Below are 14,261 nucleotides of genomic sequence, written 5' to 3' on the forward strand. Positions count from 1 at the left end.
TTAATGATTTATCGAGAGATGTTTGTTTCAGGGACTGTCACTGTGTACGAAGAACATTGCTGGTAGGTTAGTGTACTAATTTTCCTTATTTGTAACACAGAGTAATAAGACAATTGGTGGCCAGCCAAGGAATGTGACATATGTATCTAAAGACTGTGATGCAGATGCACCTGAAGGTAAGATAAATTCATTTCTTTTTTTAACTATGTGATAATGTGCATGATCAGCTGTAATAAGTGGCTCAGTTTTTTTGTGTTTGCTTCAGTCTCATATGAAGTTTTGATCATAGCTATACCCAGAAAACAGCTTGCTTACAACTTAATTCATTTGAAGAAACACCTTTTTTTTTTAGTAGAAACCATGTGTAACAACACATTTTGCTTAATTTTAAAATCTTCTATTTGCTTTTGCATGTATGTAGAAGACCTTAAAAATTAACCTTAGCCAATGAAACATAAAGGTGGATTTTGTTTTTTCATGTTACCTTTGTCCTTCCTTTCCTTCTGCATAGAAACACTTTTTTCACAGTTGCCATTAGTACTAGGCATTGCAATACTGATACTGCTGTTTAAGGTCACCATCAATTGTATTGATTGCTTTGGTGTCTTGTTTAAAAAATTGATTTTAGCAAAAGATTTATGGCCTTCAGAATGGACCATGTTTTTTTAGGCTAAAGCTCTCAATTGTTCTCATTCTGGCAAACTTTCAGCTCCTCTGAAGGAGCTGGAAAGGGGAGTTAAATTATGTATGCCTTTATATAGTTACAAAAAGTCTTGAAAGTGCTTGTTAATCAGTGGGAAAGATAAGATGAGAATACAGGACAGCTGTTTATTATCAGTATTCTGTAACTACTGAATTCTGACTTTGCTTCTAAAAGGTCATATTAGCTCCTCAGGTTTTTTTCCTACTTGTGTTTACTGGGAAAGATAATATTTTTAGTAATTTTTGTGCTAGTGGAGACAACCTGACCATTAGGTTTGTTGTGTTGGCTGTTTGGTTTTTTTTTTTCCCCAGTCTATCAGGCTGTAGTCTCTTTAGCAAGGTGGCTCCTTGTACTTAAACTCATCTTCAAATATATTTTGTAGGTGTTCATACAACATCCCAAGGGGGATGGATTTTTCTCCTGTCTCTGCCATACTTGAAATAAGTCATTCACTCACATTTATTTTTTATGGCTATTTTTAGACTTAATGAAGTTTTGGGTGTTTTGATATTTTGACAAATACAGTTGATTGTCATACGTGTTTTTCTGATTTAAAAAAATAGAAACTCCTTTGCATCAGAATTTAAAAGAGAAAAATCTGTCATCTTTCAAAATGAGATCACTAAGCAGGTTGAACAGGTCTTTGTTTCTTGTAAATAGCTTCTTGGCTTGGCTAGTATCTGCTGGGAGAATATACTCGCTGGCATTGGTAAACTCATTAGTTTTGACTTTTCAGGGAGAAATTCAAATAGTTTGATTTCCTCAGACTTTGTTGTTTCATAGTAGGAGCTGGGGTTCGGCTGAAATAAATTTTGCGAACTCCACCTGTGCTTGATGTCGGGTTTTTTTGAGTATTTTGAATACTGATGCTTTAGGCTAGTGTTCTTATCTGTTGAGCACAAGAGTTGGCCTGTGTAAATGATGGATTTGGTTTGTCATCATTAACATGTGTTGATGCATGGGGTTTCTTTGGGAGAGGTTCTCGATTCTTAATAGGAAAGAGGTAGAGAAGGTATTGATATGCTGTCCCTATGCTAGCCTAGTGTAAATAGAATATAGATGGATATTTCTCAAGTGGGAACATTAATGTGATCAGCAGGCTATACTGGAGTTATGTTAATACAGATACAGTCAGGCCATTAAAGTATTCTTGTAAATAAAAGTTTCTTTTATAATTATTAACTTAAAGCATTAGTGAAAACACAATTTTTGTAGAAAGTAGAAATGTAATGCTTGCCTTGGAATACTTGCCACTTCTAATATCTGATAGTGAAGATTGATTAGAGTAACTGTTTCTATGCTCTGTGGTCATATAGAATATGTTGACAAGTGAAGCTGATTTTGAAGGTAGGAACTAGATTTCTAAATACAATTGCACTTTTTTTTTTTTAAGGAGACACAGAGTGGAAATAGATGCAAATAACTCCAAGTTAATATAAAAGTTGACCAAGCACTTGCAGTTTTTATTGACTTCTCTGGTACTAGGGTTTTATCTTATGTAAATCAATGAACTGGAACTAAATGCAAATACTGATTTGTGTTTTCAGTGCTTTATTTTGTTTTATTTAAACTGAGTGAACTCTAACAGATGTTTTTCCTTAAACATAAAACAAACTGACCTTTTAACGGCTCTGCTGCTAGATGAGCCTATAGATATCTGCTCTGATGTATTGAATACTCAGATACTGTAGGTGTGATCTCTGCTCACCATAACTAAATTTTTTGTCTGAGATAGTAGAAGAGACCTGATCTTGTAGCAACTAATAATTTCAAACTTCAATATTAGAACTTCAGGCTTTAATGGGCAGTGTTTTCTATATGTTTCAAGCCGGTGTTTGGCTTGAGGAAAAGGACAGTCTTACCTTCTGGAGAAAAATAAGGCAGTTAAACTACAATCTTAAAAAAAAAAACAAACAAAAAACCCACACTCATTATACATCTAACTGCAGATTTGTAGGGTTTTAGCATTATATTATATGCTTTCATGCAGCAAAGCTTGTGTCATGAAATGGGTAGTTTAAGGTTGCTGGAAGAGTGGCTGTCAAAGATAGCAGGAGCAGTTTTAATATGAATTTATAAAAGTGAAACTTAACAGAATTTGATGGCAAGGTTCACTCTTACTTATTACATGGATGAAGCATACAAAAGAAAGTTGAAGTAAAATTCAGCTAAAAATTGATAGACTGTCCTGTTGAGTCATGAGGTTTAGAATAGAGCCCTTTGCTCTCTGAAATTCCAAAGGAACCTAGTTGTGTTGTAGCTGAGTTTAATCTTAGTCTTGGACTTGGTCAACATTTTATGTCTAATAGAATGTATAAAAGGAAAATCCAGGTACAATCAAGCTGAAATAAGTGGGGGATTCTTTGGCTCAGGCACCACTGTCAGAAGTGATTCTCCAGTCATCACAAAGTCAAGTGTGTGATCTCTGAGGGGTGTGCCACTCAGAGGGAGGTGCTGGTCACAGCCCATTGCAGTACAGGAGAGCTCAAAGGGCCTCACTTAAAACTACTGTTTATAGGTTTGCAAGATGATTGGCTTTAGTCATTAGTGAATTTTCATCCTGGCCACAAGCCAAGTTGGCAGTTACTAGGAACTTTTCAGAACTCCAGTAACAATGGTATAGTTCCACTTTTTCTACAATCAAGGGAAGGAATGTTCTGAGACTGTCAGGGGATGACCAATTTATCTCTGTTCTTGCTTCCCACCTTAGCCTAGCCAGGGAACAGGAATCCCTGGTATGATCCTGGTATGATCCCTCCTTAGACATCTAAGTTTCTGGTACTGTTAAGGGACACTTCACCCAACTCGTTACACAAAGGCCAAGGCCTCATGGGAATTCCTGAGAGGAATTCCTAGAGTAGCCCAGAGGACTGGAGCACAGAGTAAGGTCTGTGCACCACCATAAGCTTGTCCCTATTTACTTCTGTCATGCAGGAGGCAAATCATCTTTATACTGAATGCCAGAGGCCATAATAGCATAAGTACATGAAACAGACACAACAGAAGCCACGAAGTAATAAAGCAGATGTCCTGGGTTCAGCAGTAGCAGTCATTTTTCTCCTTCTTAGTAGCTGGTGCAGTGCTGCATTTCCAACTTTAGTTTTGGAACAGGGCTGATAACACTGACGATTTTAGTTCTTGCTAAGTAATGTTTACTCTGATCAAGACTTTTCTCAGTCTCATGCTCTGCCAGTGAGGAGGGGCACAGGAAGCCGGGAGGAAGCAGAGACAGAATGCCTGACCCAAACTAGCCAAAGGGATATTCCATACCACAGCGCATCATGCCCAGTATATAAACTGGGGGCAGTTACCTGGAAGGCCCAGATCGCTGCTCAGGTTGGGCTGGGTATCTGTCAGTGGGTGGTGAGCGGCTGTATCCTCTTCCCTTGTTATTTCCCTTATCATTATCATTATTGGTGGTAGCAGTAGTGGTTTTGTGTTATACCTTAGTTACTGGACTGTTTTTACCTCAAACTGTCGGAGTTACGTTCTTCCGATTCTCCTCCCCATCCCTCCCAGAGCAGAGGGAGGAAGAAGAGAGGGGAGTGAGAAAGTGGCTGCATGGTTCTGAGTTGACAGCTGGGCTTAAACTACCTCAGTTTGTTGCATTTTATAATGCAAAATATCTTTTCTTATTTACATGTAAAATTTTGCACAACAGGTTTGTGTTCTGGTTAACACAGACTTTGCAAAAGCTTTTTGAATAGTCTTTTGGAGAGGCAAACTTAATATATTTGTAATAGCAAAACAAGTGTTATTTTTCAGTGTTCAGTACAGTACAATTTGATCATTGTATTCAAGGACTAATCCCAGCTGAACTGGTCAAGGACTAATGGCAGGTCCAAAGTTCAACTGAGCATAAGGTCAAGCAAAGGAGTTCAGTTATGTGATTAAGACTCTTGCAGCTGGAGTAATGCATTGAGAACTTCCTGAACTAATTAATATTTCATGTAAATGAGCAACGACTCAGCTGCAAACCTGTATATAAGACTTTTGCAACCTTAATTATGAGATCTGATGTACACTATCTGCTGCCTTCTAGACCAAAAACCCCATGAAATGATGCTTTTTAAGCATCATTCACTTTACATGCGTAATGTGCTATGAATCTCACTTGGATTCTTTCATTTCCTTAATTGGGGAAATGAGCCCTTCCCAAGGCCTGCTAAATGCTTATTACAGTCTGTCTGCTGGGCCTTTTGCGTAGATCTACACTGACTCCAATTGCATGTAAAGTGAGAACGAAGAAAAGTTACCTCCATTTTTATGGCTTTGAACTGGGCAGGACTTACTGTGCTAATCAGATCTGTGCCTTCTTACAGAACTTTCTTGTCAGCTGGAAGTCAACAAGTGCAAGACCTCAGGCTTTATTTTAGCCTGAATAAAGTAGACATTACTCAAGCTGGAAAGGAACACCAAATATGAATACCAAACCAGGAGCGCATATTCTTTGTTCTTCAGAGAAATCCAGGAGGTGTACAAAGTGAAAGCACAAGTTGCTCAGAACCTTCAATATTAGAAATTTCATATTAAGTATCTTACGACCGTAGATTACCCCTTCCAGCTGGTTGTTCTAAATGAACTAATTTTCAAAGTTAACTGCTATGCAAAAGGCCTAAATGAGATTTTTAGTTAGAGACTTTATCATTTTTTTTGTTAGTTTACTGAATGCAACTTACTAGTGTACTTACTAGTATTTTACCCTGAATGTCTACTTAGACCTAACACTGAAGTCCTCTATAATCATGAGAACTCGATATAAATAAGCACAATGGTTCATTTTTGACTGAAGAAAGTCCTGTTTGGCAGCTGTAAATAGCATGAGTAACTAAGTGCTGTGAATCTTTTTCTGCAGTACATTGTTCATGGATGTGCAGTTGTAAACACATCAATTCCTACACTTGTTTCTGCACCTCAATGTGGTGGGGTGCTCTGAATTACCTCTCTTTTCCTTCCGAGGGATTGTAACGTGGGAGAGAGGAGGGTGCATTTACTAAATTCTGTGAAATATTAAATGGAGTTTAGTAGTAAAACAATTACATATTTTCTTCTTGGATTGACATCCTAGTTCTGTTGCTTGTTGGACATAAGCCCAACAGTAAAGTGAGATGTTCTGATACTATCAATACTTTGGAATAAGAGTTGAGGCTCCTTACAAAGGGTTGAGAGGTATGAACCCCTTATTAAAAGGAAGTAATAAACCTGGTTTAATGTCCCCTGTGAGTGAGAAACCTACCAATCCTTTGTCTAAAAAAAATCAGTTTATTAAAGGCTGTTCTCTTACCAAAAGAAGGCATCATATTTGGCCTGTCTTTAAGTAGCAAAGCCACCAAATCCTTTAATCACTGTGAAACATAAATTACAACTCAGATTGGGAATATTTCCAGTGAGATGTTGAGAGCTGCTTCTGTGTGTAATCAAATAATCTTTTTTATCTTGATATAGACAGCTGGTAAATTCAGTACATAACACATTCAAGAAGAGCCAAACAGAAAAACAGTAGCCTGGTGAAGCTACATACAGATGCTTCCTGTCCATCTTCAAACATGGCTTGCCTAATAGAATTAGAATGTATTAATTCATGAAGATGGTCTTTTTCACTGCTTAAGATGTATCCTGCAGGTAGATTGGATAAAAGGATTTGCGCAGCCTCATGTCAGTCTGAACTGTGATGGAGAAACTTGACTGGTTTACAGTCAAATGTATCATAAATTGTGTTTGAAGGCAGCAGAGGATGGGAAGGGAGCCATTGTTCTCAAAGTATCATTAATGAGAAAATCACAAATTCACATGCAATTTCTTATTTAAAGTAATTTGCATTAGGTCTTTTAAGTTTGACTCTTTGATAATAGTCATAAGTGTTTTTACTCTCTAGAGAATAAACAAAGCATTCCAGTGTTAGAAGTTGCCCTATTTTATCAAAGGCTTCATTGAGTGTAAGCTGCAAGTAAGTAAGCTAGCTGTAAGTACTTCTCTCTACAGACAGAATGTGAGGTACTCTGTGTATGGATACTAAGGTCAAGATAAGAAGGACATGGAGCTGTTGGAGAAAGTCCAGAGGAGGGCTACAAGGATGATAAAGGAGCACCTCCTATATGAAGACAGGCTGAGAAACTTGGGGCTATTCAGCCTGGAGAAGAGAAGGCTGCATGGAGACCTCATAGCAGCCTTCCAGTATCTGAAGGGAGCCTACAGGGATTCTGGAGAGGGGACTCTTCATTAGGGACTGTAGCGATAGGGCAAGTGGTAATGGGTTTACACTAAAACAGGGGAAGGTGAGGTTAGATATGAGGGAGGTCTTTACTGTGCAGGTGGTGAGGCACTGGAGCAGGCTGCCCAAAGAAGTGATAAATGCTTCATCCCTGGCAATGTTCAAGGCCAGGTTGGACGGAGCCTTGGGCGACATGGTCTAGTGTGAGCCATCCCTGCCCATGGTAGGGTGGTTGGAACCAGATGATCTTTTTAGGTCCTTTCCAATCCTAACTATTCTATGATTCTAAGAATCTCTTAAAATATCCTCTTTGTTCCTCTGAATTCTTTTCCATATAGCCTGATCTCAGGCTGGGGAATACGATGAAGCCTTATCACACAGGACAGACATCCGTCTTAAGTGGGCAGTTAAAGAGAGTATGAAGCAAGTAGAAAGGACATGCAAAAATGAGGCTAAAACTGAAGGTCATGTGGTGCAATGTAGTTTCAAGGAGAAGTCTGAACTAGTGTTAAGTTTAAGCTTGTACCAAGGTGGTACTGGAAAATGTGGTAGGTAGCTAATGGGAAGTGTTTTAATTAGAATTAAAATAAGTTGTGCTGTCCATTGTCTGCTTGCTTTCTGGAATCTTGCCTCCATTTTCATCCCTAGGTTAGTGCCTTCAAAGTTTATCAATATCTGTGTCTTTAAAATAAAAATTGCTTGCCTTTATTTAAAAATAAGGTGCTCGGGGAGTCTCGAAAAGCACCTCTTGCAGAAGTTCAAAATTGAAGCCAGCATTTTAAAGGCAAGAAATAGCAATTATATGGCTTTTGTCCAAACACATCTGGCCAGTGTTCATATAAGTTGTACATAGTGTTTCAAAAGGTATCTAGTTTCAACAGAAGGAGTATGCTTTTTCTCTCTGCAGGTTAATCCAACGGCTTATTGCTTCCCTGTAGGGAAAAAAAGGGCATTATCTCTGTTTAGAATTAATATGGCTTCAGATTTTAGTCACTGGTTAATGCTGTGCCTTTTCACTCTACATGTGGCCCTGTAGTGCTAATATTTCTTCACTTAATGGTATTTAATAAACATTAAAATTGTCATCATTTACACTTAAAGATGAGATTAACAGGTTTAGCTCTTTGAATCTCATTACATGTTTTTTCTCTAGTCTGTTAATATATGCAGATCTTGGCACCATCACAGATTCTCTGTCACCAAGCTAAAATAGAAACCTTATAGCTGGGTGCAATTTTCCATTGTAATGCCATAGCTGTGGTAGGATGAAATCCAAATCTCAGTCCTCTTTTAACCATTTTAGGCTCTTGAATGTATAGGAGGAAGTGGTGAGAACTCTTGCCTATATTTAGCTAAGGCTTATTTGTGCTTGCTTGTTTGTAAGATCTAGTAGTCTCTTTCTGTGACAAAATCATGGAATAGTTAAGGTTGGAAAGGACCTTAAGGTCATGTAGTTCCAAGCCCCATGCCATGGGCAAGAAGGCCTCACACTGGACCATGTTGCCCAAGGATTTGTCCAACTTGGCCTTGAACATCCTACATTTCTTGTTCATACATGCCACTTTGTTTAAACTTGACTGTTGGAAAGAATGGTTATGTGATCCAGATCACTCAGTAGGATATTCTGACTACTAAACAATGAGAACAGACTTTGCTGACCAGTGACTCCTCCTTTCCTTTCAGCATAAAATCTTAGAGGATATTACTGGAAGCCTCCTTTATGCTATGACATCTTGGTAGCACTGATGGGCCATGCAGACTCTTGGGCAATTTAATGTAAACATTCATAGGCTGTAGTTATCAAGAAGTTGTATTACTACTGCAACAATGTATTGCAAAGTAGCTACAAATAGCTATTGGTTGTCCAGACTTAGAACTTTTCTTACAAGATCAGATCTGACTATTTGTTATAAAAACAGGCTGATTCACACTGATTACATCATTTTCTGGCTGTCTAGGTTTATATCAGGTTGGATTTTATTTTCAGATATGCAGTATTAGATATCTGGTGCAACTTAAGTTGTCCCTTAAGTCACTGGAAAAAGCAGAGTTTGCCTTCTAAATGATGGTTTGTCCAAAAGATTTTTTCTGGGTTCCTTGTTAGTGCCTGGTTTCCAAGTTCTTAGCTCTTTCTTGTCTGCTAAATCTTCTGTTCCTTTGGCTGGAATTGTTTGCAAACCTACTGAACAGCTCTTATTAAATAAGGTAGGATTTTGGACTAGACTTTATTCAGCTAGACTTTGGTCTGTAAAGCTCTCTTCTAGGTGCCAACCCACTACCAATTCCAGCTAAGAAAATAAAAACAAAACCAAATAAAACTCAAAACCAACCCACACACACCCTTGGGAAATAAAATAAAAACCTTTCACCACAAACCTAAAACTGGGGTGAAATCATAGGCAGCTTATTGTGTTTGCGTGTTAGGATCCATGTTCTAAAAAGTTGTAGGGAGCTGCAGACTATTGTTTAACATCTGAGTGATTTGATAGTCATGCATCTGTAGTGCACTGTAGTACTTCAGTATGCTGCCAGCTTGAAATGCTGAAAGCTTAGTGGTTCACATCTCTTTAAATGGGGAGCTATTATACCTACATACATTCAGTTGGCGAAATGTTTTTTGAGATCCTTGCTGTGTGGGAATAAGCCAATTACATTAGTGTTTTTCAACCTGTTTTTCAGCCTGATAAAGAATGGAAGGTGTAAATCTGTTGTAAAGTTAACCTTGAGCTAGCAGTGCTCAAGCTCTAAGACCTGCATTGTCATGAAAGCTGAAGGAGGGACAACTTGAAGGTTTAAACAATTTCTAGAACAAGTTAGCTGAGGGAAGGAGATATGGGATGCCACAAATAAAAATCGTAGGAGCTTTGTATAGCATATTAATTTTAGCTATTGAAACCGGAGAAGCAGGAGCAGAGGGGCTAGATTGTGAAGTGCAACAACAGACTTAACAGTTGAATAAGGCTAGTATTAATTTTGTGTGTGTATATGTGTACATATACACAGAGAATATGGAATAAGTGGGGGATGTGCTCAAATAGAAGATGCAAAAAAAAAAAACCACTTTTGTAGAAACTGCTGAGTAACAGGCACCTAAGAACACAGGCTTTTTGACCCTGTTTAGCCAACCAGTGAAGACAGAAATATTGCATTTGTGGCTGAGGGCAGCTGTTACTGCCACTCCATTAATCTGTTTCCAGAAAAACCTGTGAAAGTGGTACATAAAATAGAATCTTAAACTTCTGTGGAAACTTGAAGTCCTGGAATGACCTTAACACTTAGAGAAATATGGATGAAGATTTTAAGTTGTGAGGTGATAGGTACAAGAGCAAAGGGGAAACTTGTAGTTTCAAAACTTTTGATATACTTGTTAACATCTGAAGACTCCCAAAGCTTGTTTTCTCTTGGCCATCTGATCATTTTGGCCTGTGGCCAAAGCCAGACCCAGAAACCCATGTTCTGTCTCTTGAGTTTTCAGTCTTTTGCAGATTTTTTTTTTCATTTTATTAGCTGCTTATTTACACTGTATTGTTTGAAATTTATTTTCTTACTAAATGAGAAACCCAGTACATGTCTCAGGATTGCTTACAGCACTGTAGCACAGTCTCCTTCCAATGGTCAGAAGGGATTCTGATCACTAAGGGGATATTTATGCTGGAAGTAGAGGTATCACAGCTGCTTGAGAAAAATTTTAATTGGGCATAATGCAGTGATGAGTATGGAATATGGCCATATGGGTCTTACACCATAGATGTTACTTGATTTCTTACCTAGTTGAAGCATCGTGTGTGTTTGTGGGCCATTAGCTTCTTTGTCCTGTTTCTTTGTATGGGCAAAGTTGCTCAACTTTTTGGGTCAGTTTGATTGCTATAGGTTAAAGAGAACTCTGCATGATTTCCCCAGTAAAATACAAATTGCAAGACAAATTAAATAAGTCTCCTATTTTATGTACTCTATAGTTATATATAGCTAGTCCATGGATCTTACACATTTCTGTAGTCTTTCATATATGGTCTGAGTTACAACACACTTTTCTTATTCAAGGTGAGATATCCAAGTAAAGAAACTCCTTTTATTTTGAAGTTTGAGAAATTGCTACATATATTGCTGCAAAGAAAATGTTGTCATTATAAAAATAACAAGGCTTGATCAGAGCCTTTACCTTAATGAGCTGGAGAGCTGCAGATGGTGTTGACAATACTATCTGCAATTATGAAGCGTCTTCACTTTACCAGCACTTCTTACTTTGCTGAAAATTTCCTCTTACATGGACATGCCATGCTAGAAAACAGTGCAATGTTGTGAGTGGTGTGCTGCTTTACTTTTTTTACTTTTATTTTTTTAGGGTGAGTACCATTGACTCTTATTAATCAGGAGGGGAAGAGATCAGTTTTCTCTGTATAACTGAGATCTAGTCTAGAAAACCGGGAAGGATTAGTTCACGGAAGATTCCTTCTTCGTGCTTTCACTCTCTGTGTTAGTGGAGAAGTATGCTTTCTATAATTAAGCTGTTTTGCACTTTAATTATCTGCAGAATGTGCCTATTTGTGTGTGTTATATCCCTTGTGTCTAGTAGTTGTGAAATGCCAGTTTAACTTGTCTGCTGATACTTTGTAATAGATTCAAAAAATTATTGTGCTGCTTAATGTTGTATATAAGTTTGTATTTTAAATTGTTCTGTTTTACAAAGTATAAGTCATTGGAGAACTGCTGAAGAAATAGAGTTGTTTGTCTATTTAGAGAAAAAATTCTAGATTGAGATTTTGGTTTGAGTGAGATCATCTTGGCAAGGTCAAGTGCCAAGACTTTAACAGAATTAAGCTGAAGAACTGCGTTCAACTCTGGTGCCCCCAGTGAAAGAAGAATGTGGGCCAGCCTGAGTGAGTCCACATGAGTGCCACAAAGATGATCAGAGGGCTGGAGCACCTGTCCTGTAAAGACAGGCTGAGAATATTGGGGTAGGAAGAGCAGGCAAATCTGGGTTGCTTACTTCCCCTAGTGTTCAAATTGTTTAGGTATGAAGCATAGTAAATAAAAAAACCTGGAGTTCGTGTTATATCTTAGTATGGACATGGTGCATTGCTCCTTGCCCTGAAGAGATTTGTCAGCTGGGTTGCATGTCCTGCTGGCTGCTCTCTGCCACGATCGCTCTAGTGGTTGCAGGCTGTCTCCCATACCAGCCTTTAGGCTACCTGTCTGCAGTCTTAAAAATGCCTTGACAACTTGATTCTTAATTCTGTTAAAACTTGCCACTTTGTAATGAAGAATAATTAAGTAGTATTTTTAGATGTGGCTATATTTATGGTGTTAGAGGAGTAAGACTTAACCAGTAGTGTCTGGTCTTGGGTACAAATAAGCCCTCTGTTATCTGGGTCACTAAAGGCCCAGGATTTATTAGGGATTTCTTTGCCTACACAACTCAACATTGTAACTGACTTTATTGTTACAAAACTTACTCAATCCTGCTAGAGGTGTGTTTTTTAAAGTACTGAAATGTGGTTTTGAATACAGAATCTGCTTTGTATCTCCTCCTTATGGCTACAGTTTCTCTAAAACGGCAAGCGAGTGAGCAGGATCTATCAGAAGAGGCAATAATCGGTACATCTGTAGGAAAAATTGTATCCAACCATAATTGAGCTACCTGCATAACTCTTAGCTTAGTGTACCTGTTCTCACATTCTTTCCCATAATAAAAAATATCCCTCTTGCATATCTTCCAGGTATAGGAGAATAAATTTGATTTAATGGAGTGTAAATATTCTTGAGAGCTGAATGCTATCCAAAACTGTTGAATTATTATCCTATAAATTGAAATTAGCTTTTTTCATTTGTACTGTGTAAATCAATACTGTTTGCTTTCCTTTTAGATCAGTGTATTGTTACTCGGACATACCTCTTTCTTCATAAATTTTGGTTCTTCAGTGCTGCCTATTACTTTGGGAACTGGGCGTTCATTGCAGTAAGTACTTTGATTATAGAGATCACTGAATCAAGTTGGATAATTTACAGTTATTGAAATAGTAGTTGTTGAATCATTTGCATCACCACACTGTCATTTAGTTTTGCATACATTACCCTTTTATGCCCTTTAATTGAATCACCATAACTTTTACTACTTATTTTAAATTTGCAGGTCTTTTTAATTGGATTAATTGTTTCATGCTGCAAAGGCAAGAAATCAGTCATTGAAGGTGAAGTGGATGATGATGATTCAGACATGAGTGATGACGAACTCTCTGCTTATTACCATTGACAGTCTTTTGCCTTCAAGATGAAAAAATGTAACAAAGTTATGTTGAAAGTCATACCCATGTGGAATTGGTATCTAAGTAAGCATCCTTGCACTTGTAAAAATAGAGGAAATAAGTGTAATCACTTAAAGGGGTCAAAAAACGAATATTACTTTTTGAGTATCACTTGCATAAGAACATACTGAAGCTGAATAATATATAGAAAGTACTGTTTTATGATTAAACATAGGTGTAACTTTCTGATGTATAATTTGAACTACTGCAACTATTTCATAATTCAAGATGCTCTTTAAGTTTTCTTAAATACTTTCATGCCTAACTTGTAAGATGGTGTGGGTTTTTTTTTTCAAGTTCACAAATAAAACTAGCTAAAATCTGAAAAAAAGCTGGTGCAAACATTGCTAGAAAGATTTGGATAAGGTTTATGCTTTCAGAAGGACATGACATAACTTTTATACTAGTTCACTGGCTAAAAAGAGACTGTCCTAAAAGTATGCCAGCCAACATCCACATAATTGAGGAGTTCCCAGTCTGTGAAGAATAAGCCCTTTACATACTGTTATTCCCACTGAGTTACCATGAGAATCCTCAGGAAACCATGAGGTGGCTTTTGCTCTATCAAAGGAAATAATTAGTATGAATGAAAATATTTGGCATTGTTGCAGTGTTTTAGTATAGTTCAGTTCTGAAACTGCCAGGTGCCTGACTCAGTAATAACCAATGGAATAATTAAGCTGTGATTAATTTTTAACTTATTTTTCTCTTTAATGCAAATTGTCTACTTTGATGTTTTCTTTCAGTATTTAATGTAAATGTTGTCAACTTGTTTACAAGCCAATATGTTTATATAAACACAGTTCATAAATATTTTCATCATTTATGTTGTCTCTGTAGTGTTATTTTAGCTATATAGTTACTGAGCTATATTTCTAAGGCTGAAAACTATCTTCAGATATCCTTTGAGAGACTCTGAAAGTGAAAATATTTAGAAGTACAGGCTTTTAAACTTTTAATGCTACCTGAGTGAAAGTATAGTCCGTGCAAGCAAGCACATGGAAATGTACCTTGGGTAAACTTTTTATAAGACTGATTGTGAAAT

The 14,261-nt window shown here is 37.4% G+C and overlaps 1 protein-coding gene across 1 annotated transcript in view; it reads left to right on the forward strand.

The window, feature by feature from the left end:
* Positions 1–14,042, forward strand: part of LMBRD1 (LMBR1 domain containing 1) — an 81,023-nt gene extending 66,981 nt beyond the window's left edge. Inside the window, exons 14-16 of the mRNA XM_057418797.1 lie at positions 101–176; positions 12,779–12,870; positions 13,045–14,042. Of these exons, the coding sequence (XP_057274780.1) occupies positions 101–176; positions 12,779–12,870; positions 13,045–13,164 (288 nt within the window). The 3' untranslated portion in view covers positions 13,165–14,042. The remainder of the gene's footprint in view (positions 1–100; positions 177–12,778; positions 12,871–13,044) is intronic.
* Positions 14,043–14,261: the final 219 nt, after the last annotated feature.

Source organism: Pezoporus wallicus, unplaced genomic scaffold, assembly GCF_028554395.1.
Source record: "Pezoporus wallicus isolate ANWC-B61680 ecotype Strahan unplaced genomic scaffold, APGP_CSIRO_Pwel_v1 contig_4901, whole genome shotgun sequence".
NCBI lineage: Eukaryota > Metazoa > Chordata > Aves > Psittaciformes > Psittacidae > Pezoporus > Pezoporus wallicus.